General features: G+C 43.5%; 1 protein-coding gene and 1 long non-coding RNA gene across 6 annotated transcripts in view; both read right to left on the bottom strand.

The window, feature by feature from the left end:
* Positions 1-1,299: 1,299 nt before the first annotated feature.
* Positions 1,300-3,524, bottom strand: LOC143738327 (uncharacterized). The gene is made up of 2 exons (XR_013203887.1): positions 3,360-3,524; positions 1,300-1,394 (listed from the first exon to the last, which is right to left on the bottom strand). It is a non-coding gene; the product is annotated as an uncharacterized LOC143738327 (long non-coding RNA).
* Positions 3,525-6,294: 2,770 nt separating this feature from the next.
* The window catches only part of LOC143738311 (NLR family CARD domain-containing protein 3-like), a 77,863-nt gene continuing 56,236 nt past the window's right edge, over positions 6,295-27,921 (bottom strand). For 3 of the 5 annotated variants that reach the window (XM_077230414.1, XM_077230416.1, XM_077230413.1), the window contains one exon: positions 6,592-7,008. In XM_077230414.1, the coding sequence (XP_077086529.1) occupies positions 7,002-7,008 (7 nt within the window). In that variant the 3' untranslated portion in view covers positions 6,592-7,001. Of the gene's footprint in view, positions 7,009-27,921 lie in introns of all 5 variants that reach the window. The other 2 variants (XM_077230412.1, XM_077230411.1) reach the window with 1 other exon arrangement.

Consider the following 27,921-nt stretch of genomic DNA (forward strand, 5'->3'; position numbering starts at 1 on the left):
CTGACGCGATAGTCTACGTGTTAAAAAGTTTAAAATATTGGTATTTTTCTTACAAACACTTGTCGTTTCACTTCAGAAGACATTGATCATCCATTGGGGTCGTGTGGATTACTGTAGTTATTGCAGTATGTGCTGTTTGATGCTCCAGCTTTTAGTAACACATGAGCTTGCATTATGTCTGATTTATTTTTTTTAAAAACCTTCATTTGTGTTAATCTGAAGAAGGAAAGTCGTACACATCTCTGACAGCATGAGGGTAAAAGATGAGTAAATGGTGAGGACGTATTTCTGGGTGTACTGCATTTTCTTTTACATAATACAGAATAGCAAGACACATGATTACTTATTAAGATTCATCAGTGGAGAGAAAGAAGACAAAGAAAACAAGAGGAACAAGCCAAGAAAGAAAAAAAGGGGACAAAACGTGTTAATTCTGTCAAGACCAGTGGCGGCTCGTCAGTGGAGGCGTATCTCAGAATGTGTATTGTGACAATCCGGTATGTGAGGACTACATGCAGGAAAATGATATTGCGGTACAGTCATTTTCAAATTGGGCATCCAATGGGTCAGTGAGGTTGTGCACTGATTTCCGTAAAGTCAACAGTGTAACACTGTAAAACTTTTCACTGTAAATTTACAGTAAAATACTGGCAGCTGGGTTGCCAGCCACATACTGTATTTTTACAGAACTGGTACTGTAAATAGCATTTACAGTACTCCACTGTAATTACCAAGTACAGTATATACAACACACTTTTACAGTATTAAACTTGTCTACAGCAGTAAATTGTATTTTTACAGGGAATACTGCTTACATAATTAAAAATATTATACTTTAAAGTAAGTCACACATAAGAGTAGTCACAAGGAAAAAGCAACCAACATTCTTTGGGTTTTAAAACATTTATTTTGGTTAAAAGCTAATATCAGAAAATTGCCTTGTGAGAACATATTGGCTGAATTTAAAAAAACAACAACATAAAATAAAATGTTAACACTGAACAACAAACAGGTAACACTTAGCATTTAATTAAAGGGGTAGTTCACCCAAAAATGTAAATTAAAAATGAAAATTAGCCCATGATTTACTCACTCTCAAGTCATTCTAGGTGTATATGACATTCTTCTTTCAGACGAATACAATCAGAGTTATATTTTAAAAAAAATGTCCTGACTCTTCCAATCTTTATAATGGCAGTGAATTGTTGTTTCTGTTTTGAGGTCCATAAAAGTGTAAACAAAATCCCATTAAAAGTCCACAAGTTTTCGCAGAAGTGAGGAAACCTGTAGGCAGTGGTGTTCTTTTTTTTTGCACAACTTGGCCAGTTTTCTTTGAAGTTACTTGTCCTTTCTTTGTTTTTGATCCACGTTCAGGATTGATGACAAGAAAGCATCTAAAAGGCAGAAAAGAAAAAAAGACAATGAAATATTATTGTGACGATCTGCGGCTGGAGTGCCGCAGAGCCTCTGGAGTACTAGAGCCTCTGGGGGACACTCCGTCCTAGTTTATTGGTTCCTTTATGTTTTACCCTGGACTGATTATGGTTTATTTGTTGCACCTGTTTTATATTTAGTGTCCCTCATTTAAGCCTGAGTTTTCCCTTGGTTCGGGGCTCAGTATTGTAAGTGTCTGACTGCATCAAGTGTTTGCCTAGTTCCTTAGTGTTTTCCAGTTGCACAGTTCCTGAACTCCTTGCCTGTATCTGGTCTTCCCGTTTGCCTTAAACCTGCATTGTATGTTTGCTGATCTGGACTGCTTACCTGGTTTTGACTACTGCTTGTTCTCTCGTACCTGTTTCTGGATCTTCCTCTCAATAAAGCCTGCATTTGGATCACCACTGTCTGTTTCCACCGAGCAGTTCATGACAATTATGGACTGACTATATATTTTGAGAGAGAGAGAGAGAGAGAGAGAGAGTCCTTGCAATGTGTTTATTGCATACATGACTACATGATAATGTTAAACATGACATTTACCAGACTAAAATGCATATTTGAGCTGGCTTAAAGAAATAGTTAATCCAAATATTAAAATGATCTTATTAATTACTCACCCTCATGTCGTTCTAAACCCGTAAGACCTTCGTTCATTTTCAGAACACAAATGAAGTTATTTTTGATGAAATCTGAGAGGTTTCTGTCCATCCATTGACAGCAATGTCATTGCAACTGTCAAAGCCCAGAAAGGTAGTAAAAACAGTACTAGTCCATAAATAGTCCATGTGGTTCAACCTTAATATTATGAAGCAATGAGAATACTTGTGCACAAAAAAAAAAACAGAATAACGACATTATTCAACAATCTCTTGTCTTCATTGTCATTCTCCTAAGCTGTTGACAGTGGAAATAGTGCAGCGCTTCTGGGTTCTACGTCAGAACGTAGGCTCACTATTGGCTAACTCCTGGGTCATCACAAAAATGACCAGCGTCGGCCAATAATGAGCCTACGTTCTGACATAGAAACCAGAAGCGCTGCACTAGCTTTTTTTCAAAGAAGTTCTGGAGCCACCAGACACTGGTTTTGTGCAGATGAGCGGGTCGGAGCGCGTTAAGTGTTTTCTGTTAGAACGGTGTTGTGTTAGCGGCCCCTAAGTTAATAACTAATTATCTTTGTAACGGAAGTGAATCAATCAATCAAAACTAGCGTTAGCTGGACAATAACTTTATTCTAGAGCTGCTGTAAAGCCAAAACAATCTCTGTTACTTTAATTTCCTATTATCACTGTAAAGCTGCTTTGAAACAATATATATTGATAAAAGCGCTGTATAAATGAAGGTGACTTGACTTGACACTGTTTACACTATGTTAACAGCGTAAGAGAATAACGTGGAAGAGAAGAGTGAAGTTCATTAGTGAACTGTCTCGAGGCCCACAGAGAAGGAAATGAATAGTTGAAATAAAGTCGTTATTTTTGTTTTTTTTTGCGCACAAAAAGTATTCTCGTCGCTTGATAAACTTAAGATTGAGCCACTGTAGTCACTTGGACTATTTTAACGATGTCTTTAATAACTTTTCGGGGAACAAGTTTCAATCCCTTAGAAGCCTATGGAGGAGTGATCCAGCTCTCAGATTTCATCAAAAAAATCTTAATTTGTGTTCCGAAGATGAACAAAGGTCTTACGGGGTTGAACAACATGAGGGAGAGTAATTACTGACAGAAGGTTCATTTTTGGGTGAACTACCTTTAAGCTAAGCCCTGTATGGAAACCAGGGCCATATTGTTCATACCAGTAGTCAGCTGACAAAACGTTTGTGAACCAAAAAATCCTTAAAAAGTCCTTAATAAATACTGTCAAGACAAGGTTAGTGACACAATTTAGTCTAATATATATGAATGGCAAATATGATAATGACTAACCTCTGAAAAAACTCAAGGGTGCATGGTGCCTCTTCCTGGTACTGCCTGCTGAAGTTATAGGAGGAGGCAAACAGTGATGAAGTTAGGCTGTGATCCTTCACACACACCTTGACCTTCCAAACTTAATATCCTGCACTGGATGCTTAAAGATTGACCTGTAATTGAAAAAAATGATAATATTAATTAAAATAACTATTTTGGGCCCCACTGTTAAAAGAACTCTGAAACACCATTCACAGGATTCACCATTTCATTCCGTTTTAGTAGTATTTTTGGGTAGGGTTCGTCAATACAGTAATACAATAATTTATAGCAATTATCAATTTCCTAAAGGAATAGTCCATATGTATGGAAAAATAGACTCTTCCATATATTGCCAATTAAAATCTGTTTTATAGCCTATTACTTGTACCATCACCACTCTCTGCCTGCCTGTCTGTTTGTGGCTAAGTACCTGTCTAATCACACACAAGAACACAGGATTGCAGTCATGTGCTGTAAAAATTAGCAAAAATTCAATTTCAGACAATGCAGACCACTGGACTGACTGTTAGTAAAGCACATAAATTTAGGATTAAGAATTTTATGGCATTTCACAAATTTATGTACAGTAAACTATACATTTTTATAAACCAGGACAGGTTTACAGCTAACAGAGTTCTGCCAAGATGAGCTAAAATTAGTTTAAAAAGGAATTCTTTGCAACTTCTTTTTTACTTTAAATGAATGCGTTTGCATTTGGCTTAGAGACAGAGATGACCACCCTTAAAGTATGTCACCCATAGTTCACCTAAAAATTACATAATCATAATAGATAAAAACAATACACATTTATTAAAGCAACTTCATGTAAATAAAAAATAACTAAATGAAGAAAACTTAAATGTATTTAACATTACCAGTGGAGGATTGAACGTTTGTAGAATTTGTGGTGCTGCTTCAAGTTCAGCATTGTCAGCTTTGATTTCAAGATCGCTTGAAATAATTGCAGCTTCCTGACATAATTGGTCAAAACCTGATGAAATTTGACAAGATGCCATAGTGAAGAAAAGAAGAGAAAGAATGCAAAGATAAATAGGCAAAGAAAAATGGAAAGACAGACGGACAGTCAGTGTGTGTGTGTGTTCGTGTAAGAGAGTAACAGAGTAGGAGAGCTTTTGCAAGTGATGGCTCTAAAAGGGCCGTTGGATTAAATGTTGTGGAGTGTGTAGATGGAGGAGAATGAGATGTATGTGAGGTACCTGCAAGACAAAAAAATAGTGAATTACAACTTTTGGATTTTTTTTGTGATTCTTTATTTATTAAACATTTTATGTGTATAACTATTTACAACAATGACCAAGATTCTCCCACAATCATAAGACTAAATAAAAACAAATAAATAACATGGCAATACAATAAAATAAAAGTGTGACCAAAAAAGGAGGAAGGATCTCAAAGTCTCAAGACTTCTGGATTGTACATCAAATGTATTAAAAGCACGGTAAGTGTTGTTGTAACTGTGTTTTTACTATATATAACAAGGCTGAACTAACTAACTATGGTAAAAAGTTACTGTACTACAAAACACCACTGTACACATAGGCTAACTGCGGTAAAAACGTGGTAAGATTTGTGTATTATAAACACAAAATACAACAGTAGTAGTTACTACTTCCATTAATTCCAAATATATATAAATATATATATATATAATAAAATGATCGAAGATTATGGATTAGTAAAGAACATATAATAAACTTTATATCGAACACCGTGTCAACTGCTGATAAATATCGCGATGTGCGAACGAGAATTGGGTCACGCTTCTTGAATGCGATGAACAAAATCGTAGGGTATAGTTTGATTTAATGAATTAGTATGAATTTGCCGTTACATGGGGGTGTGTTATATGCCATTAAACAATCGTACGTTTTTGTACGATATAGCCAATTGGTTAAATCGTGCGAATTAGGACAAATTCGCTGTTAGATAGGGTTGGAAAAGCCTAATCCAAGACAATTATCTCTTCAAATATACAAACGTAGCCAATCCTTACCAAGTTTTTACTGAACGAATATTATCGAGAGAGAAAAAAAATTGTAACGAATTCATCAATGTAATAAAATGAATAAATAATTTAAACAAATAATGAGTCTCCTATTTTATCACATTAAACAGAACTAGATGAACACTCTCTTACCAAACCGAACGGACTTATACATATTTGTCGGCTACCAAACAAATTGGACAAATATTTATCACTTAACAAACAATGGACAAGCCTCCATATTTATCAAACTAACAAACTACGAATTAATCTTTATCAAATAACAATTGAGCCCACATATTTGTCACGACCGGCTCAAAGCCATGACAAATGAGTGGAGGACATAGTTAAGTTGGGCAGGTTGTAACCAATATAAATTAACATAAATAGAAAAATTAGGGATGATTCACAATTTTAGAATATTCGATTAGTTGTTTTTTATTATAGAATATCGAATAGGTTGTGCGATTATTGTCTTTAAAAAAATCCCCATGTTTTCGGTTCTGATGAGGTGACACATTCATGTAACCAGAGGGTGACGATGCCAATAATGCATCTAAAAGCTGTCAATCAACTTTCGGACAACAGAGGAAGATATACATTATCTCACACCAGAGCATGTGAGCGGAGTGGTAGTGTTTCCTCCAGAGCAGAGAGCGCATTTCTGAAGATTACGCGCTGCTCACTCAGAACGCCCTGTGTGACGGACTGGTTAGAAAATATGTGAAATAAGTAGGGCTGCCCGTGCACGACTAAAGTTTTTTTTCTAGTCAACTAATAGTAGTTCATTTAAGCCATTAGTCTAATCACATATTTATATTGATTTAATTACTTAAATATATATGGGAGAGAATGCTAAACCATGATGAGCGTTTTCTTAATATATTGCCTATTCCGCATCTCAACGCATGCATAAAGCATGCCACAATGTACCAGGAGTACCTAAAGATCATAGAGTGCATAAAAACGGCAATAAAGCTGTGAAAATCAAACTACCCATAAATATGAACAAAACCACACTCTAAAAATCGACAAGTGTCTATTGTGTGCACAATCCTTTGTATAGTGTCTAACATTTGGTCAGAAAATATAGATTTTTGACTTTTAGTGTGCAGCTCCAACAGAAGCAACTCCCCCACAGCAGTTTCTCTCTGGCTCTGGAGATCGGTTGCACCCAGGGGGAAACAGCGCCACCATTGATGTTTACACTCAAGCTTCCATTGTTTGTTATCCAAAAGTGAGCTTTGAACTGTTTTTCCCCCCTCATAAATATGAAAATTAAATCTTTCATTAGTCTGTCTCCATCAGCTGGTAGAAACACATCCAGGCTCCATATTTACTGTAAAACTCATCATTTTAAAAATGTATGCTGTGTTTATACAAATAAAATGGTTAATCTATGAATGAGAAACTGTAATTTTCTGCTGTCAAATAAAAGGTGTTTCTCTGCTGCCTCATAAGGTCTGTCAAAGGATCGTTGAAATCTGAATTAAGTCTTAATTTATAATAGTGAAGTTACTGTATCTTCAGTCTCTGTTGATTCTGTTGACTGTGAGTCTCTGTAGTGGATCCTTATTCACCATCAGGTGATCATCAGAAGATCAGACTGTCATCTATAAACTAAAATAAAACACAAAAAACAGTCACATATGCAGTATGAGATATTACGTCAGTCACATCTTTTGATAAGAAAACTAACTAGATAATCTATATTAATTCATTCTCAAACATGATAATATAGCTTCTATCTGATGCTATAGTCACTTTAAAAAATCAAAAGCAAATGAAAGGTCACTTTCACACAACAGACAGCTGATACAGAACCAGCAGAAATATTCATTACACTCACTACAAATTTAATATCAGTTAATAACAAACAACCCAAATCTCAGATTATCACACACATAAGGCGTTTTTAAACAGAAAAAGCGGCACAGAAACCAAATCTGAAGTGGCATAAAATCACAAAATGTGCATTTACACAGAATGTTTATTGCTTCTCTGATGTGGCATAAATGAAATATTTATCTGATGCGCAGGAAATAATACTTTTAACATTACTATTTTAAAACTACAGTTTTAACAAAGTGTTATAAAATGAATTTAAAAATAATTAACAGAGAAATAAAATTCGAGATAAATAAAAATACAGAATTTTAAATGTCCTCTGTGTGCTATAGCTATCTCACACTTTGATGTTTGTCATAATTCTGTGGTACTGATAGCTATTTTCTGTTTCTTAATAAAATTGTTCTAGATGGCACAAATGCTGCAAAGAAATTATGAATTTTTACATCGGGTAGATCACCGCAGGATTAAAAGAGCTCGAAAAAAAATTTGCGTTTTTTTTTTTTTCAAAGAACCAGAAAGAACAATTATGCTATCGTTAGCGTTTCAGACAGGTTGTGTGTGGGTGAAATATCATCCTGATTTTTGGAATATAATATAACACAATGCCGCCGAATAAGCATTTACCGTATCTGAGAGAAATGTAGCAGTGGATTGATCTGCCAGTCTCTTCAAAGGAAGATTACGAACAGCGAAAGCCAATTGATTACACACGTCGACGACTCTGTTATTTTGGTGGTTTGCTTCACGATGTGAGTACAGGACACTTTTACTTTATTGTCCCTTGTTGGCTGACATTTTTTTATTTGGCTAAAACAATATGGAGCTCGGCCTATATGTGTTGTCTTCCGCTTCTTGATTCTCGCGCTGCGCGTTTGGTTGTCATGACAATGACGTAGTTTAGAGCGGCACAAGTTCACGTTCATTTACACTGAACCAAAACAATATCAGAGTCATCTTTGATACTAGCGGCTGAGGCGGGTCAGACCCGTCATATTTTCAGTTTGCTTTTATGCGGCATTGTGTCTTTCCACAGAACTTTGAGCAGACACAGAGTCGCTTAAGAGCAGCCTGAACTCGGCTGTGTAAATATACATACAGAGACAGTTAAAGGGGAAAAGCTGAAAATACCATTCATATTATTTTCACAATCAGTCACAACAGTATGAGCAGAATTAAGCTCATATTAAACACAGTTTAAAGTTCAGAGACCTACAGAAACTGAAGCTGAATTTAAGACTCAAAATCTGATGATCTCAGACAAAATATTAAAACACACATGTGGTGTTACTGAACCTGAACCGTTTACTTGTATTTCTAGTGATTAAATCAGCCATTTGAAATTTTAATGAAAATATGATGATGAAAATCGTTAAAACCCATTCTTACTCTAGTGTCTCCAGTTTATAATGTGGATCCTCCTTCAGATCCTTAAGCAGCTTCACTCCTGAGTCTCCTAGTTTATTCCCAGACAGATTCCGTTTTCTCAGGTGTGAAGCGTTTGATCTCAGAGCTGAAGCCAGAGCAACACTACCTTCATCTGTGACACAACAATCATACAACCTGTAGAGAACAATGATACAGTTCAATAAAGTTCAATCAATTAAGTTCAATCAATTAATTCGATACACATTAAACCTATATCCAAAGATAAACATGACCACTTACAAAATAAATAGCATAATAATGTTAATATGAAATACAAATACTCATTAGTACATGTTGTAAAAATACATAAAATAGGATTAGGGGATTGAATATACAGTTTGTACAGTATAAAAATCATAATTTCTATGGAAAGTCCTCATAAAACATGGAAACCTAACGTGTGTGTGTGTGTTTGTGCTTAATGTATTTGTAAACATTTTAAGGAACGTGTTTGTGTGTGTTAGCGCTGGGAGAATAAAATCGATTCACCTATTGCGATTTTTTTGTTTACGATTTTAAAATGGATTTTTTTTTATTCCAGAATCAATATTGATTCAAATTAAATTTATTTTTGTCCTCGCTTATACACGTGGTTGACAGAAGTTAGCCTCTTTTGTTCCAATAGAGACTAGATTACTGTAATGCTTTATTAGCTGGTTGTCTTGCATCCTCAATAAACAAGCTACAGTTAGTGCAAAATGCAGCTGCTAGAGTTCTTACTAGGTCAAGAAAATATGATCATATAACAATAATTTTATCATCTCTACACTGGTTACCTATTAAGTTCCGTATCAATTACAAAGTACTACTACTGACCTATAAAGCCCTAAGTGGTTTAGCTCCTGTGTATTTAATGGACCTTCTATCGCCCTACAATCCATCGCGTCCTTTAAGATCACTAAATTCGAGGCTTCTGGTCATTCCTAGGATATCTAAGTCCACTAAAGGAGGGAGGCCGTTCTCAATTTTAGCTCATTAACTCTAGAACAGCCTTCCTGATATTGTTCGAGGCTCAGACTTGCTGTCCCAGTTTAAAACTAGATTAAAGACGCATCTCTTTAGCCAAGCATTCACATAATGCTTACCCTTAATACCACTGTTGAATCAGATCGAATGCATTAATATTATGAACAGCAGCTATGCTAATTATTTCCCATCTGCTCTTCTGCTGTTTTCTCGGGACGTTAGTCCCGAGGTAAATGGCGTTCGTCAGGTCCAGTTTGTATCCAGCCTCTCACGGAGACTTCAGATGCCCCAACACCTGCGATGAGATGACTAAACGCCTGTGAAGAGACGACTCGACGACTGTGAAGAGACGACTCAACGCCGACGATATGTTATGCCCTAAATGAATACATGATTAACTAACTGTATTTTTCTATGTACATTTCTGAAATGCACTTTCTGTAAAGCTACTTTGAAACAATATGTATTGTGAAAAGCGCTATACAAATAAATTTGAATTGAATTGAATTGAATATTCTCAATGGGTGAGGGAATAAGTAAAAATTTGTTTGTTTGTATTAACTCGCTTTAATATCTGATCAGAAGACACAGCACAGAGTAGGGCTGCACGATTCTTACTAAAATGTGAATCATGATTTTTCTCCATGGGAATTGAGATCACGATTCACTTACACGATTCTCATTTTTTCAACCAAAATGTATTGCACTCAAGTACAAAAAACAAAACAACAACAAAAAAACACAGGACATTCAGTATAATAAAGTGCAGGAGTACAAAAAATTGTCTCTTTTCTTTATTTTAGACCGCTTAAAGTGAATAATTTTAAAGCTTTATGTTGTTGAACATTAACATATACAATAATAAACAAAAATAACTAAATAGAACCTTAAAAGTTCTTGGCCAAGAACACTAACCTATCAATATTTTGAGGTTTCAGGGAGGAACGCAGGCACCCTACAATGTTCCACCTGTGCTAAAAACCCTTTCTGATGGGGAACTTGTAGCAGTGATAATGGGTATATCCTTGCCAGCACAGACAGTTGGATATTGCATTTATAGAAGTTTGTTTCGTCTAGCCTCTGGTACTTTGTGATTTAGCAGTTTTGCTTTTAACCATCTCATACTGTAGTTTAAGATGAGTTTTTAATTGAGATAAGTTTTATAATAACTTTGCTTTTCATTTATTACTTAAAGGGCATCTTGCAGGTTAAACACCACTTTAGATTAATGGGTACATAAAGCAGTCAATATATGTATATAACATTAGAAATGTCTCCAAAATGGTGTTAAAGTCCAGTTTTTGTAGTTTCTGGTAAGTGACGGTTATTTTTTACGCAACTCGGCGATGACGTCACATGAGGTAGACGTGGTAGAAGCCTCAGCCTTTCTCAGCTACTAGAACTAGTTCTAGCACTGACTATGGCGTCTAACATGGATGAGGAAGAGGTGGCAAGACCCACAGTTAACATTTATGATGGCCCCCAGCCATTTAATTTCAAACTGTTTAGACGTGAGAGGGCGAATGAGGAAATACAGAGAGCCGATGGCCGTCAAAGACAAATAAATGCATGGTCAGAGGAGAATGACTGGAGAGTTGGTGGAGTGTCCTGGTGAGTTGCTAGAAAAATTTAGAAACGCAGCAATGACCGCTGGAGCTAGTAGTCTATGAACAGCAGTGCATACAATAACACCTTTTTTTTTTTACTGTCAGTGAATAATATCGTTTTCTTTAGTGACAGTGATTATGTCGTTGGCTCAGATAAGTACCCTAAACTTAGTCAGAAGATCTATAAATAGAAGGTATATTATGCTAGCTATGGGCTAGCTTGACAGTCCCACCTGTGAACCCCTAGTGTTTATTTCTAAGCTTTTACCACTTTCTCCGGTTAAAATGTTGTTTGCAAACGTAGCCGACGCCGAGTAGGTTGGTCATGTCTTCAGTGCTATTATTGTTGATATTGCCAATTAGTTTTCCTCCTGATTGATTGTCATTGACACCGTCAGGCTTACCGGGACAGGGAGTGAGTAGTAAGCGTCTGTGTCGCTGTTTTTGGCAGGTGTCTGTGTGGGCGGTGTCGTCCCATGGAAACTGTGGTGTAGAGCTTGTGTTGTAGGGAGGTGAGCGCGTTTTGGTCACTGGTCGAGGACCTCACCCCGCGGCCAGCAGATGTAACATGCCTAACGCAGCATCCTGGATTTGAGGCATGCTGCCTGAATCCGTTTTTGCTACACATAGCATACTCACTCACACTTCAGGCAGGATCATGATCCCCTTCAAGCCAGCACGCACAAGTATGCTCATGGTTTATGTTTACTTTACCAATATTTTTACACTGAGTCCTTTGAACAACAGCTATAGATGACAGGATATGTGTTGCATACACAAAAAACATGCATAAGAGACAGGCGTTTCCAACCTACTTACAGGGTTTTAAACTTAATGTTTAAACTCAATGTTTCTTTTGCCTGCAATAGTGTGGTCTTACCTGAGGGTCAAATGATGGTTCTCTTTCTTTCTTTCTTTCTCTCTCTCTCTCTCTCTCTCTCTCTCTCTCTCTCTCTCTCTCTCTCTCTCTATCTCTCTCACACACACACACACAATTTCATGCATGCATATGCAGTGATACATGCAAAAGCACATCAAGCAGACACACAGTGTGCCCAGACACCACCACACACAGAGGTTGACAAGGCACAGGTAAAATGATTGGTAAATTATTTTGAATTACATACAACAAATTTCATGCAAATAACAGACAGAGAAGCAGACATGCAGCATGCAGGACCCCTTGAATGGGGTACAGCGACAATTATTGCCACTTATTATTGACGAAAAAAAGTAATGATTTTATGCAAAGTAAAACCAAAGCAACAGCACACAAAGAAAAAACAAAACATGCAGGAAACCACCACCAAATGAGATAATAGGGACAGAAGGAAAGAAGATAACTAACAACTAAAATAAATACAACTAAATCATTAGACTTGTCTGTGTGAAAAAAAAATTTGTGATTAGGTTTTCTTGTAGCGTGACTGCCGGGCTAGGTAGAGGCTGACGGCCTCCTCCTTAGGAACCTGTTCGAAGGATTTGGCGATGGGGGCAGGTGCATCGGAGGACAAATTGGCGCAGGTGAATTGGTGTAGCTTTCCCGAAGGGCCTTCATTAATGATGTTGCATAACGTCTCGGTTACGTATGTAACCCTAGTTCCCTGATAGGGAACGAGACGCTGCGTCAAACGCTGCGGGAACGCCCCTGCGTTGTGCGTCATGAAGCACGTATGGAATCAGCCCAATGGAGAGATGAAACGTCATAGGCGGGTGACGTCATCGACCAGGAAACTATAAAGCACCCCAAAAACACAAGCGCATTAGCTTCTGATAGGCTTGAAGGAAGCGCTAACGGGAGTGCCGGGAGTATGGCGGAGCGACGCAGCGTCTCGTTCCCTATCAGGGAACTAGGGTTACATACGTAACCGAGACGTTCCCTTTCAAGGGAACTTCGAGCTGCGTCAAACGCTGCGGGAACGCGAATACCCACGTCGCCATAGGACCAAATGACCGTCATGTGAGACTAGCGCACAGAGGACGAGAGCACCTGTGCCCCAGGGGTAGAGCTTAAGTCTAGGTCATAGAACTTAATAAAAGTATGCGGTGAAGACCATCCAGCCGCATCACAAACATCACTCAGGGAAACCCCCGACAAAAGAGCTTTAGAAGCAGCCATACTCCTGGTAGAGTGAGCTCGGACAACCAAAGGTGAAGGCTGGCCAGCCGACTCATAAGCAAGTGAGATAGCCTCAACCACCCACTTGCTCATTCTCTGTTTAGACGCCGGACACCCTTTCCTGGGTGGCCCGAAACATACAAAAAGTTGTTCTGATTTCCTCCACAGGGCAGCTCTGTGGACATAAGCGTCTAATGCCCTAACAGGGCAGAGTGAATTAAGTTTCTCCTGGTCCGATGACATAAATGGAGGAGGACAGAAAGCCTGCAGAACCGTAGGTCTAACAATATTAGTAGGAACCTTAGGAACGTAACCTGGTCTAGGATGCAGAAAAGCTTTAACCATGCCAGGTGCAAATTCCAGGCACGAGGGTGAAACCGACAGAGCCTGCAAATCTCCGATTCTTTTTAGTGAAGAGATAGCAAGCAAAAAGATAGTCTTAAAAGTGAGAAACTTCTCGGGAACTTCTTCTATAGGTTCAAAAGGAGCTAGGGAAAGACCTTCTAATACAATGGCCAGATCCCAAGTCGGCACCCTCGTACGAACTGCTGGCCTCAGCCTCAAAGTGCCACGGAGGAAACGAGTTATAAGCGGGTGTCTCCCAAGAGAAACTCCACTGAAAGGGACGTGGTAAGCAGCTAGTGCCGCCACATACACCTTTAGTGTGGAGGGGGATAACCCTGTGGAGAAGCGCTCCTGCAGGAATTCCAGCACTGCACCCACTGGGCAGTTAACTGGGTCCTGCAGGTGTTCTCCACACCAAGAAGTGAAAAGTTTCCACTTCAAGGCATAAAGCTTCCTCGTGGATGGAGCTCTGGAGTTAAGAATGGTCTCAACAACCTCGGTTGAGAGACCGGAGTCTATGAGCTGGGCCCCCTCAGAGGCCAAGCCCACAGTTTCCACAATTCTGGGCGGGGGTGAAGTATCGTGCCCCCCGCCTGGGAGAGTAGATCCCTCCTGACCGGGAGCTCCAAAGGAGAACCGTCCAGGAGAGAAATCAGGTCCGCAAACCATACTCGGGCCGGCCAGAACGGGGCTACTAGTAGTAGACTGACCCCGTCCCGGCGGACCCTCTCCAGAACTCCTGGTAACAGAGCAATCGGGGGAAAGGCGTACAGACGTGACCTCGGCCACGGCTGCACCATAGCATCCAACCCCAGGGGGGCTGGAAGAGTGATGGAGAACCACCGATGACAATGAGTGGTCTCCTTGGAAGCGAATAGGTTCACCTCGGCGCGACCGAAACTCAACCAAAGGAGCTCCACCACCTCGGGGTGGAGTCTCCATTCCCCTGGCCTCGGCCCCTGCCTCGACAGGGAGTCTGCTACCACATTCAAATACCCAGGGAGATACATTGCTCTCAGAGATAGTAGCTTCCCTTGGGACCACAGGAGGATCTGACGGGCCAACTTGTAAAGCCGGCGAGACCGCAGGCCCCCCTGATGATTTATATAAGAGACCACCGACGTGTTGTCTGATTGAACTAACACATGATGGCCTCTCAGGTCTGTTAGGAAGTGTTTCAGAGCCTGAAACACAGCCAACATCTCTAGACAATTTATGTGCCACGAAAGATGATGATCCTGCCACAGACCTTGGGCTGGGCGACCACTCATGACCGCCCCCCACCCTGTGAGGGAAGCATCCGTCGTTAGCGTTATGCGACGACAAAGAGCCCCCAGCACAGGACCTTTGGATAGGAACCAAGTTTCTCTCCACATGACCAGAGCACGAAGGCAGCGCCGCGTGACTTTGAACGTGCGGAGCGGATTTCCCCTCGGGGAGAATCCCTTGGTCCTGAGCCACCACTGTAGCGGTCTCATGTACAACAGGCCGCAAGGTATAACGTTGGACGCTGCTGCCATCAGACCCAACAGTCTCTGAAACTGCTTGACAGTGAGTAGCTGGCCTAGCTTCACTTGTTTCACAGCTGAGAGAATCGAAGCGATGCGGGTCGGAGAGAGTCGCGCCCGCATCGATACCGAATCCCAAACGACACCCAGAAAAGTGGTCTTCTGGGAAGGAGATAATACACTTTTCTTTGCGTTCAGCCTCAACCCCAACTTTCTGATATGAGCGAGGACGACATCTCGATGCCGAACCGCCATCTGCTCGGCCTGAGCTAAAATCAACCAATCGTCGATGTAATTGAGAATACGAATGCCCTGAAGCCTCAGAGGCACTAGTGCTGCATCCATGCATTTCGTGAAAGTGCGGGGAGATAAAGCTAGGCCAAACGGAAGAACCCTGTACTGGTACGCCTCGCCCCCGAAGGCGAACCTCAGGAACTTCCTGTGTTGTGGAAGGATGGACACATGGAAGTATGCGTCCTTCAGATCTATCGTGACAAACCAGTCCTCGGACCTGATTTGAGACACGATCTGCTTGATAGTGAGCATCTTGAATTTTAGCTTCCCTACCGAGCGATTCAATATGCGCAGGTCTAAAATTGGACGCAACCCCCCATCCTTCTTTGGAACGATGAAATATCGGCTGTAATAACCTGACTCCAAACTGGGAGGAGGAACCCGTTCTATAGCCTCTTTTTGAAGGAGCGTTTTCACCTCTTGTTCCAATACCAGAGCCTGCTCGGGGCCCACCACTGTGTGCAGAACCCCTCTGAATTTTGGTGGACGACACCTGAACTGGATAGCATAACCCTTTTCTACTGTCTGCAGGACCCAATGAGATATTTTTGGAAGGCTTTTCCACTCTGCCAGAAATTCTACTAAGGGTACCAGCCTCTCGAGACTGGCCTCTGGTGTAACTTGAGCAGCAGACGCAGCGCCCTGTAACGGCGGGCAGGGAACAACTGGTCTGACCGCTCTGAGACCCTCCTCAGAGGGAGCGAGCGTCCCTCGGGAAAACGCTCGCTGGGATCGTCTGTGCCCCGGCATAAAGGCGGGGTTGGCAGAACGAGCCCCTGAGGGCACCGAGGAGGAATGGGCACCGTAAAAAGAGGTGAACACCTTTCCGCCTCGGTGGGGACCACCCTCAGCATCCTGAACGGCTTGGCGTCAGGACTTCTTCTTAGCCGAAGCCTTCTTAGCCAATATAACTGTCCTCAGATCAGTTCTACTGGGAGAAGGCTTCGGCTGAGAGTGTCGCGGCTGAGCCCACTGTCCAGCAGGGGGAGCACGAGACGCGACACTCTGCCTCTGCTGCGCTCTATGTGATGAGCTCGAAGACGGCCGGGGCTGCTCCCGCCCAGCAGCCCCAGGGACATGAACTTTAAGGGGAAGAAACTTTTTAAAAGCTGCAGTTTGTTTCTTTTCTTCTTGGAATTTATCGATAACTGAATTCACAGCATCACCAAACAACCCCATGGGAGAAAGAGGAGCATCTAAAAGAAAAGCTTTTTCTCTCTCTTTAATATTAGTCTGATTTAACCACAAATGTCTTTCTGCGGCCACCAGAGCTGCCATAGAACGACCCATTAATTTGGCCGATTCTCTGGTGGCACGCAGGGATAAATCAGCAGCCTGACGCAGTTCGCGAACTACGTCAGTACTGACCTCCTCACTGTCACTCATGTCCCTTAGCAGATCAGCCTGGTATGCCTGCAAGATTGACATAGTATGCAGACATGACACAGCCTGACCTGCTGCCGAATATGCTTTACCCACCAAAGCCGAAGTGTTTCTTAAAGGCTTGGTGGGTAATGCCGGTGCCTTAAAAGATGATGCTGCTTCGGGGGAGAGATGGCTCGCAAGCGTCTCTTCCACACGAGGCAAAGCACCATAACCATGAGCCTTGGCTCCCATAATATTAGCGTATGTTGAAGTCTGGGGACTAAACACTCTATATGACACCGGTTTTCTCCATGATTTCGACACCTCGGTGTGGAGATCATGGAAAAACGGCAGGCACCGGCGTGGAGGCTGCACACGTGACGGCAAAAATCTCTCATCCAACTTTGATTTAGAAACAGACTCCTGTCTAGTCACTGGCCATTCAATATTAAGTTTTTCAACAGCTCTTGTTAACACCTCCATAAGCTCATCACTCTCAGGAGTGTGGGGTGGCGAATCCTCCACATCTCCCTCAACACTAACAACATCAAGTTCCTCAGAACTGGATAGCTGCAGCATTGGTGCCTCAGCCCGAGCGGAAGAAACCGCAGCGCGTGCTTCCGAACCCGGGACTGAGGCACTGGATCTCACAGGTGAAGGGAGAGATAAGGCAGAGCCCGTCTCAAACCCCGCTGTGAGATCCATCTGCGATTCCAGTTCCAGAACTGAATCTCAACAAAGATCTCATCAAAGCTGACTGAGTTCCAGAACTGAATCTCTTCAAAGATCTCAACAAAGCTGACTGAGTTCCAGAACCAAGCTCAACAAAGATCTCTGGCTGAGTTTCTAGAAGGAATTTTTCCATACAACGAACGATTTGCTTCCTCCAGATTGAAAACTTCAAGCTGAACCAAGATTTCCAGGCGGAATATTTCTATACAACAAAAATTTGGTGAGTTTCACTCCATTCAAAGAACCGTTGAAAAACCAGTAAAAAAAAAAATCTATTCCTCTGCGCCATCAGAGAAGAAGTTAACAGACAGCTGTAGGGTTTGTTAATTAAAGTTATCCTCTAAAGTTGCTTTTAGAGATGAAATGTATCCTCTGTTTTCCAGGCAGGGAAGATTAACGTACATGTTAATACTGTTTACCCTCTGCTTTGCCAGGGAAGTGTTTTATCCTCTATAAAGTTAGGGAAGATTAGCATCAAGAGCTAATATATTGAACCCTCTGTTTCAGGCAGGGAAGATTAACGTACATGTTAATATTGTTTTATCCTCTGCTTTGCCAGGGAAGTGGCAAAAGTTTTTTTCAGGCAGGGAAGATTTTAGCATAAATTGCTAGTAATTTGTGTATCCTTTGCTTTAGGCAGAGAAGGTTAGCATTAACAACAGTAATCTGTGTTAACGAGTGTACCCTCTGTGGATCAGAGAAATGTTAGTGTCTGTTTGTGTTGGCAACAAAGAAAACTCACAACAATGTTTAGAAGGAATGCTAGACTAATCCCCACAACAGAAAAAGGTGGTCTTGGTACTTCTTTATGGACAGACAGTGAGTTCAGGTCATTGTTAGGGATGCAGATGGACTCCATAGTGACTGAGTCAGTCAGATTGGATATGAGAAAGAAATTTGGTATTCACCCAGAAAAAGTATGGTCTATTGAAGAATGCAAGAAGGTGTTGGGTGCATGTATCAGGAAGAGAAACATAAAAGGCATTATTTTCTGTCACATGGAATTTAGCTTATCCATTGCACAAGAACAATCTAGGTGTATAGCTAAGTTAAAAGAACAGAACAAACAATTGTTCACTCGAGTTTCCTGTCTCACGAAAAAGGTGGGCCATAACAAGGCCTCAACCAAATGTGACTCAGAAGACCAAAAGTCAGATGAGATTTATCCTGATTTAAAAGCTTTCTTTGAAACAGATGTAGCCATCCAATCAGAAACTGATAAGCCTGTAGATTCAGTAAAGGTATGTGTCGCAAGAAGATCTCAGGGAATTGAGGGAACTGAAAGTATTCCTCTCAACTCTTCTGTTGTCCAAAACCAAACTGTTGCCAAAGTGTTAAGACCTAAGGATATAGAAAAAATATCCCAAAGCTTACCTTCAGTACGCGCAGATTTTTCTGAATTTAGAAGGGCATTGATCAGTAAAATGAGTCTTCACGGCATGTCGTTGGCAGAAGTCACACAGCTGATGTCACAAATTCGAACTGAATCTGAATTCAACAGTTTTGAGTCTGCTGTTACTTCTGAACTACAACATGCCAGAAAATATTAATTGAGAGAGGGAGTTCTGAAAGCGTTGAAGAACATTGTTGGACCCAAAATTGACTGGTTGAAGATCACTAGTTGTTTACAGAAGAAGGGTGAAACTGTTTGTGAGTACACAGAAAGATTTTGCCAGCCCGCTGCAGCTTACAGCGGGATTGCTGACACTTCAGAGAAGGTGTTAGATGATAATGGTCCTCTAGTTCGCGCCTGGTTTCATGGTCTTTTGTCAGAACATAGAAATGCATTGCCTTACTTAGAATTAACATGGTCCAGTAGAACCCTGCAAAACAACTTGGACAGGTTAGCTACTTGGGAAAGAGACTCTGATGTCACGGCAAGAGTAAAAATTGCAGCAGCATCCTTTATGGTCAACACAGAGAATCAACAGAAACGCAAATGTCCTAAGAGAGAGGGCAGTAGTTGTTATTACTGTGGTAAACATGGACATTGGGGAAAGGAGTGTAGAAAAAACAAAAAGAACTTTAGAGAAGTTAACAAGTTTGCTCAGCTCCTACTCAGTCTGCTTGCTACTCTGAAGCAGCCCGTCCCCTCGTCATTAAACTCGTTGGGCAGCTTGTTGATGTGTTAACCATTTGGGCTGTGAGTGCTTAATTTCCCCAGTAACTTACAACAGAGATAAAATACTTATTTTTGTTTAATAGAACAAAAGGAAATTGACTGTCTCAGCCTTCCTTTGGGGGACACTAGTTAAGTAGACTCACAGCCTTAAATGTTATGCTACAGCACAGTGTCACAGTGTTGGGTTTGTGTTCCCCAGGTGTCCACTAGATGTCCTCCTTCCCCACGGTGTCATCCACTTTATGAACTGCATTCCCCACAATCCTTGTCTGTACCCATCACTGCATCATTGCACTCAGCTGTTCCCCATCTTCATTGCACTCAGCTGTTCCCCATTTTCATTGTTAGTTCTGTGTTATATATACCTTGCCTGTTTATCAAATCAAATCAAATCAAATCCTTTTATTGTCACACAACCATATACACAAGTGCAACAGTGGGTGAAATTCTTAGGTGCAGTTCCGAGCAACATAGCAGTATGACACGATGTGACGAAAACAATTACAGCAAACATCAGATTTACATAGATTACACATCTAATGTGCGCACAATTACTCACAGTACCATATACACTAACAGAACAATAAATAATATACAATGTACAATATACAACAGTTTACAATATACAACAATATACAATATACAACAATTTACAATATACAACAGTATACAAAAATACAAAAAGAGGTAATTATACATAGAATAGATACTCGTAAGGTGCAAATATATATATATATATATATATATATTATGTAAATGCAGTAGGTTATGTTGTGCTGTGTTGACAGTTAGAATGTTTATGGTTATTGATCATGAGGGATCAAGAGTTTAGAAATCTAATTGCTTGTGGGAAGAAGCTGTCATGGAGTCGGCTGGTGTGTGTCCTGATGCTGCGGTACCGCCGGCCTGAGGGTAGCAGTGAGAGCAGCCCATGGCTCGGGTGGCTAGAGTCTCTGATGATCCTCCGAGCTTTCTTCACACACCGCCTGGCATATATATCCTGGAGGGAGGGAAGCTCACCTCCGATGATACGGCTGGCAGTGCGCACCACCCTTCGCAAGGCTTTGCGGTTACGGCTGGTAGTATTGCCAAACCAGGCAGTGATGCAGCCAGTCAGGATGCTCTCGACGGTGCTGGTGTAGAACTGTGTGAGGATGTGGCGGTTCATTCCAAACTTCCTCAGCCGTCTCAGGAAGAAGAGGCGCTGATGAGCCTTCTTCACGACGGCCTCAGTGTGGACGGACCATGTGAGTTCCTCTGTGATGTGGACACCGAGGAACTTGAAGCTGCTGACTCTCTCCACCGGTGCTCCATTGATGGTGATGGGGCTGTGTTCTCTGTCGTTCTTCCTGAAGTCGACCACTAGCTCCTTGGTTTTGCTGATGTTGAGGGAGAGGTTGTTCCTCTGACACCAGTGCGTCAGAGTGAGCACCTCCTCTCTGTAGGCCGTTTCATCGTTGTCGGTGATCAGACCTACGACCGTAGTATCATCAGCAAACTTGATGATGGAATTAGAGCTGTGAGTTGCCACGCAGTCATATGTGTACAAGGAGTACAAGAGTGGGCTGAGAACACAGCCCTGTGGGGCTCCAGTGTTGAGGGTCAGTGATGAGGAGATGTTGCTGCCTATTCTAACCACCTGGCGTCTGTTTGACAGGAAGTCCAGGATCCAGCTGCACAGCAAGCTGTTTAAGCCCAGAGCCCGGAGTTTCACATCAAGCAAGGAGGGCACTATGGTATTGAATGCTGAGCTGTAGTCTACAAACAGCATTCTCACATATGTGTTCCTCTTTTCCAGGTGGGAGAGAGCAGTGTGTATTGTAGATGCAATAGCATCATCAGTGGAGCGGTTATTGCGGTATGCAAACTGCAGTGGGTCCAGTGAGGAAGGTAGAACAGAGCAGATGTAATCTCTGACTAGTCTCTCAAAGCATTTACTGATGATGGGGGTCAGAGCAACAGGGCGCCAGTCATTTAAGCAGGTGATGTTGGTTTGCTTCGGTACAGGTACGATGATGGACGTTTTGAAGCATGTGGGGACTACAGACAAGGAGAGGGACCAATTGAAAATGTCCGTAAAAACACCAGCTAGTTGGTTCGCGCACTTTCTGATGACGCGGCCCGGAATACCGTCTGGACCCGCGGCTTTACGGATGTTCACCCGACGGAAAGATCGGGTTACATCCGCTACAGAGACGGAGAGTGTACTAACCTCTGTAGCTTCAGCCGCGAGAACTCTCTCCGCGAGGGGGATGTTAGTTCCCTCAAATCGAGCATAAAAAGTGTTCAGCTCATCTGGGAGAGAGGCAGTGTTGTTCACTGTGGAGTTTATGTTTCCTTTATAGTCCGTAATGCTATTAATTCCCTTCCACATGCTTCTAGAGTCGGTGGTGTTGAACTGTACTTCAATCTTGTCCCTGAATTGGCGTTTTGCTGCTCTGATAGTTTTTCGGAGGGCATAACTTGCTTGTTTTTGCTCCTCCGCACTCCCGGAGTTAAAAGCGGAGGTCCGCGCGTTGAGTGCTGCACGAACATCGCCATTAATCCATGGTTTCTGGTTCGGGTAAATCCGTATTGTTTTGATCGGAACAACGTCTTCTACGCACTTCCTGATGAAACATGTTACGCTGTCAGCATAAGCCTCGATGTCGTCATCAGAGGCCGACCGGAACATCTCCCAGTCCGCGTGATCAAAACAGTCCTGAAGCATAGAGTCTGATTGGTCCGACCAGCACTGGATCGTTTTGAGGGCGGGTGTTTCCTGTTTCAGTTTCTGCCTGTAAGCGGGCAGAAGGAGAACGGAAGAGTGATCCGATTTGCCAAAAGGTGGGCGGGGGAGGGATTTGTAGCCATCCCGGAAAGGGGAGTAGCAATGATCCAAAACCCGGTCCCCTCGTGTGTTAAAGTTTATGTGTTGGTGGTATTTAGGTGCTATTTTCTTGAAGTTGGCTTTGTTAAAGTCCCCGGACACAATGAACGCGGCCTCAGGGTGCGCGGTTTCCTGCTCGCTTATTTCCCCATACAGTTCCTTTAGTGCCCGGTCTGTGTCGGCTTGTGGGGGAATGTACACAGCCGTGATAATGACCGCTGTGAATTCCCTCGGTAGCCAGAATGGTCGACACAGAAGCATGAGAAATTCCAGATCAGGAGAGCAGAAAGACTTGATAGAATGTACGTGCCTCTGATCACACCAGGATTTGTTGATCATAAAACATACACCCCCACCTCTGCTTTTACCTGAGAGGTCTTTAACTCTATCCGCTCGGTGCACTGAGAACCCCGCGGTTTCGATGGCCGAGTCTGGAATCTCAGCAGACATCCAAGTTTCTGTAAGGCAGATAATGCAGCAGTCCCTCGTCTCCCGTTGGAAAGAGATCCGCGCTCTCAACTCACAGAGCTTGTTGTCTAGAGACTGAACGTTTGCTAGCAGAATACTGGGAAGCGGGGGTCGATTTGCACGCCGTCTTACTCTGACGAGAACGCCGGCTCTTCTTCCCCTTCTCCGGCTGCGTTTCCGCGGCCAAGCTGCCCAGACAAAGGGCTCCGCTGCCGTGTTTGTAAACAGCGGGGCATCACTGAAGAAATGAAAGTCCGGTTTTCGGTGTTCGATTGCGGAACCAATGTCCAAAAGTGTTTGTATGTCGTACTGAATAAGACAGACAACATCCGAGACAAAAAACAAAAGAACTGTAAACAGAACAAACAAAAAACTACCATGTTGTGACGGAGCTCGCAACGCAGCAGCCATACTCGGCGCCATCTTGAACTAAGTGTTTAGTGTTTGTTACGGAGTCCTTGTTATTTATCACGCCACTTCTGATACCCGATGTTGCCTGTGTGTTCTTGTATTTGGATTGCCTTATGGATTACGACCTATTGCCTGGACTGGATGTATGATTACGGAGTTGCCCAATAAATATACCGCCATTGGATCTACCTGTTTCATTTGTGTTTGGACCGTGAAAGAAGGACTCCGTCACAAACAGATCCAGCAGTATGTTTTTCAACATCTCTTCCCCAGCCACCGAGCGGGAGAGAAGGGATTTGTTTAAGGGGACCCGGTTGGTAAAGTTCCGCGGGACCCGGGGAGGTCGCTGTAGAGGAGGTGATTGAGAGATGTATCACGTCCCATTTGCCCAGTCAGAGACTGTTCACGTTCTGTCTGCCCACTCAGAGACTGTTCACGTCCCGTCTGCCCAGTCAGAGACTGTCCACGTTCTGTCTGCCCAGTCAGAGACTGTACACGTTCCGTCTACCCAGTCAGAGACTGTTCACGTCCCGTCTGCCCAGTCAGAGACTGTTCAAGTCCCGTCTGCCCAGTCAGAGACTGTTCACGTCCCGTCTGCCCAGTCAGAGACTGTTCAGGTCCCGTCTGCCCAGTCAGAGATTGTTCACATCACGTCTGTCAAGTAAGAGACTGTTCACGTCGCGTCTGCCCAGCGAGAGACTGTTCCCGTCACGTCTGCCCAGCGAGAGACTGTTCACGTTCCGTCTGCCTTCCTGGACCTGGATTATCTGGAGCGTCTGGTTCGGATCCTGGACATGCCTGTGTCTGCTATTCCAGAGCCGGAACCAGTGTCTGCTGTTCCAGAGCCGGAGCCGGAGGCAGAGCCAATGGCCGTTCCAGAGCCGGAGGCAGAGCCAGTGCCCGTTCCAGAGCTGGAGGCAGAACCATTGCCGGTTCCAGAGCCGGAGGCAGAGCCATTGCCGGTTCCAGAGCCGGAGGCAGAGCCAATGCCTGTTCCAGAGCCGTAGGCAGAGCCAGTGCCGTCTGCCTTCTTGGATCTGGACTATCTGGAGCGTCTGATTCGGATCCTGGAAATGCCCATGTCTGCTGTTCCAGAGCCGGAGCTAGTGTCTACTGTTCCAGAGCCGGAGGCAGAACCATTGCCCGTTCCAGAGCCGGAGGCAGAGCCAATGCCTGTTCCAGAGCCGGAGGCAGAGCCAATGCCTGTTCCAGAGCCGGAGGCAGAGCCTATGCCTGAAGACCCCTCGGGAGGCCAGGGCGGTGAAGACCCCTCGGGGCCTGTGCCTGTTCCAGTGCCAGAGCCAGTGTTTGTTTCTGTGTTTGTGTCTGTTTTTGTGACTGTTACAGTTCTTGTGGCTGTTCTTGAGCCGGTGTCTGCTGTTCCTGAGCCGGTGTCTGCTGTTCCTGAGCTGGTGTCTGCTGTTCCTGAGCCGTTGCCAGTGTCTGTTCCTGAGCCTCTGCCCTGGCCACCCGAAGGGCCTTCACCGCCTTGGCCGCCCGAGGGGCCTTCACCGCCCTGGCCGCCCGAGGGGCCTTCACCGCCCTGGCCGCCCGAGGGGCCTTCACCGCCCTGGCCGCCCGAGGGGCCTTCACCGCCCTGGCCGCCCGAGGGGACTTCACCGCCCTGGCCGCCCGAGGGGTCTTCACCGCCCTGGCCTCCCGAGGGGTCTTCACCGCCCTGGCCTCCCGAGGGGTCTTCACCGCCCTGGCCGCCCGAGGGGTCTTCACCGCCCTGGCCGCCCGAGGGGTCTTCACCGCCCTGTCCGCCCGAGGGGTCTTCACCGCCCTGGCCGCCCGAGGGGTCTTCATCGCCCTGGCTGCCCGAGGGGTCTTCACCGCCCTGGCCGCCCGAGGGGTCGTCTGCTTCGCCCTGGCCGCCCGATGGACTGTCTTCTCCGCCCTGGCCGCCCGATGGACTGTCTTCTCCACCCTGCCAGCCCGATGGACTGTCTTCTCCGCCCTGGCCGCCCGATGGACTGTCTTCTCCGCCCTGGCCGCCCGATGGACTGTCTTCTCCGCCCTGGCCGCCCGATGGACTGTCTGCTCCGCCCTGGCCGCCCGATGGACTGTCTTCTCCGCCCCTGGCCGCCCGATGGACTGTCTTCTCCGCCCTGGCCGCCCGATGGACTGTCTTCTCCGCCCTGGCCGCCCGATGGACTGTCCGCTTCGCCCTGGCCACCAGCTAAACCATCACCCCCTGTTCTTATTCCCCTCCACGGACCTGGCCCCCCATCCCTCCCCCTGAGCCTTCACTGTTCTGCCTCCCATCCTGGACTCTTGTTTTGTTTTGTGGTCTTTGTTGTCTTGGAGAGAAAAAATATCCCAAAGCTTACCTTCAGTACGCGCAGATTTTTCTGAATTTAGAAGGGCATTGATCAGTAAAATGAGTCTTCACGGCATGTCGTTGGCAGAAGTCACACAGCTGATGTCACAAATTCGAACTGAATCTGAATTCAACAGTTTTGAGTCTGCTGTTACTTCTGAACTACAACATGCCAGAAAAGATTAATTGAGAGAGGGAGTTCTGAAAGCGTTGAAGAACATTGTTGGACCCAAAATTGACTGGTTGAAGATCACTAGTTGTTTACAGAAGAAGGGTGAAACTGTTTGTGAGTACAGAGAAAGATTTTGCCAGCCCGCTGCAGCTTACAGTGGGATTGCTGACACTTCAGAGAAGGTGTTAGATGATAATGGTCCTCTAGTTCGCGCCTGGTTTCATGGTCTTTTGTCAGAACATAGAAATGCATTGCCTTACTTAGAATTAACATGGTCCAGTAGAACCCTGCAAAACAACTTGGACAGGTTAGCTACTTGGGAAAGAGACTCTGATGTCACGGCAAGAGTAAAAATTGCAGCAGCATCCTTTAAGGTCAACACAGAGAATCAACAGAAACGCAAATGTCCTAAGAGAGAGGGCAGTAGTTGTTATTACCGTGGTAAACATGGACATTGGGGAAAGGAGTGTAGAAAAAACAAAAAGAACTTTAGAGAAGTTAACAAGTTTGCTCAGCTCCTACTCAGTCTGCTTGCTACTCTGAAGCAGCCCGTCCCCTCGTCATTAAACTCGTTGGGCAGCTTGTTGATGTGTTAACCATTTGGGCTGTGAGTGCTTAATTTCCCCAGTAACTTACAACAGAGATAAAAGACTTATTTTTGTTTAATAGAACAAAAGGAAATTGACTGTCTCAGCCTTCCTTTGGGGGACACTAGTTAAGTAGACTCACAGCCTTAAATGTTATGCTACAGCACAGTGTCACAGTGTTGGGTTTGTGTTCCCCAGGTGTCCACTAGATGTCCTCCTTCCCCACGGTGTCATCCACTTTATGAACTGCATTCCCCACAATCCTTGTCTGTACCCATCACTGCATCATTGCACTCAGCTGTTCCCCATCTTCATTGCACTCAGCTGTTCCCCATTTTCATTGTTAGTTCTGTGTTATATATACCTTGGCTGTTTAGTGTTTGTTACGGAGTCCTTGTTGTTTATCACGCCACTTCTGATACCCGATGTTGCCTGTGTGTTCTTGTATTTGGATTGCCTTATGGATTACGACCTATTGCCTGGACTGGATGTATGATTACGGAGTTGCCCAATAAATATACCGCCATTGGATCAACCTGTTTCATTTGTGTGTGGACCGTGACACACAGGCCCTTCATCAGTAATGGGTGTTAGGTCAGACTGTAAATGTAAAATGCCTTCATGCAGTGTCCACACTGATGAATGAAACAAGTCACTTCTGTAACCTCCTCACGTTGGGGAAATTGGTTAACTACCCCCACAGCCCCGAACATTGTTTTACAGAGTGCACCTGTCACAAACCCATCCTCATGTATGATGTCTGCTGTCACATCCCTGTCCTGTCTTGTGTTGCACATGGGTGTTTTGTTATTGTGGGCCATGTGCTCTTGTCCTTGTCTGATCCCTCCCCCTCGTTACCTGATTATTGTTTGAGTTCTTCCACCTGTCCCCTCTTGATTTGTTCCCTTCTTAAGTCTCCTCTTGTTTGCAGTCTTTGTCGGATCGTTGTTTAATGTTTTGTATACGTCTCCTGTTTTCCCGTGACCTCCGGTATGTTTGATTTTGAAGTTGTTGTTTTGTTTTATATTATGTTTTTCCCCCTTGTGGGTTTTTGTTTTACTTTATGTTTCTTTTATTAAATAAATCACTATTCTTTTGCAATTGAGTCCTCACCTAGTTTTCTTTAGTTGTCACGTGACAGTCTGCAATGACTGAATTTGTGTTAGAGGCTGAAGGAGAAATGACTTGTGATTTGGTTACGCTTACATACACACCTTCGAGGGACGTAAAACTCCCATAGAGAATTCAGGATTTGAGTTGTTTGTTGACGGTTCAGCTCAAGTAATTGAAAGTAATTCAGAAACAAGCCATTAGAGTGGCATGGACCACATTAAGTGTTGTTGATTACAGCAGCTGCAGGATTGTGTCA

Source organism: Siphateles boraxobius, unplaced genomic scaffold (genome assembly GCF_051911475.1).
Source record: "Siphateles boraxobius isolate OS27281-9 unplaced genomic scaffold, OSU_SipBor_1 143, whole genome shotgun sequence".
NCBI lineage: Eukaryota > Metazoa > Chordata > Actinopteri > Cypriniformes > Leuciscidae > Siphateles > Siphateles boraxobius.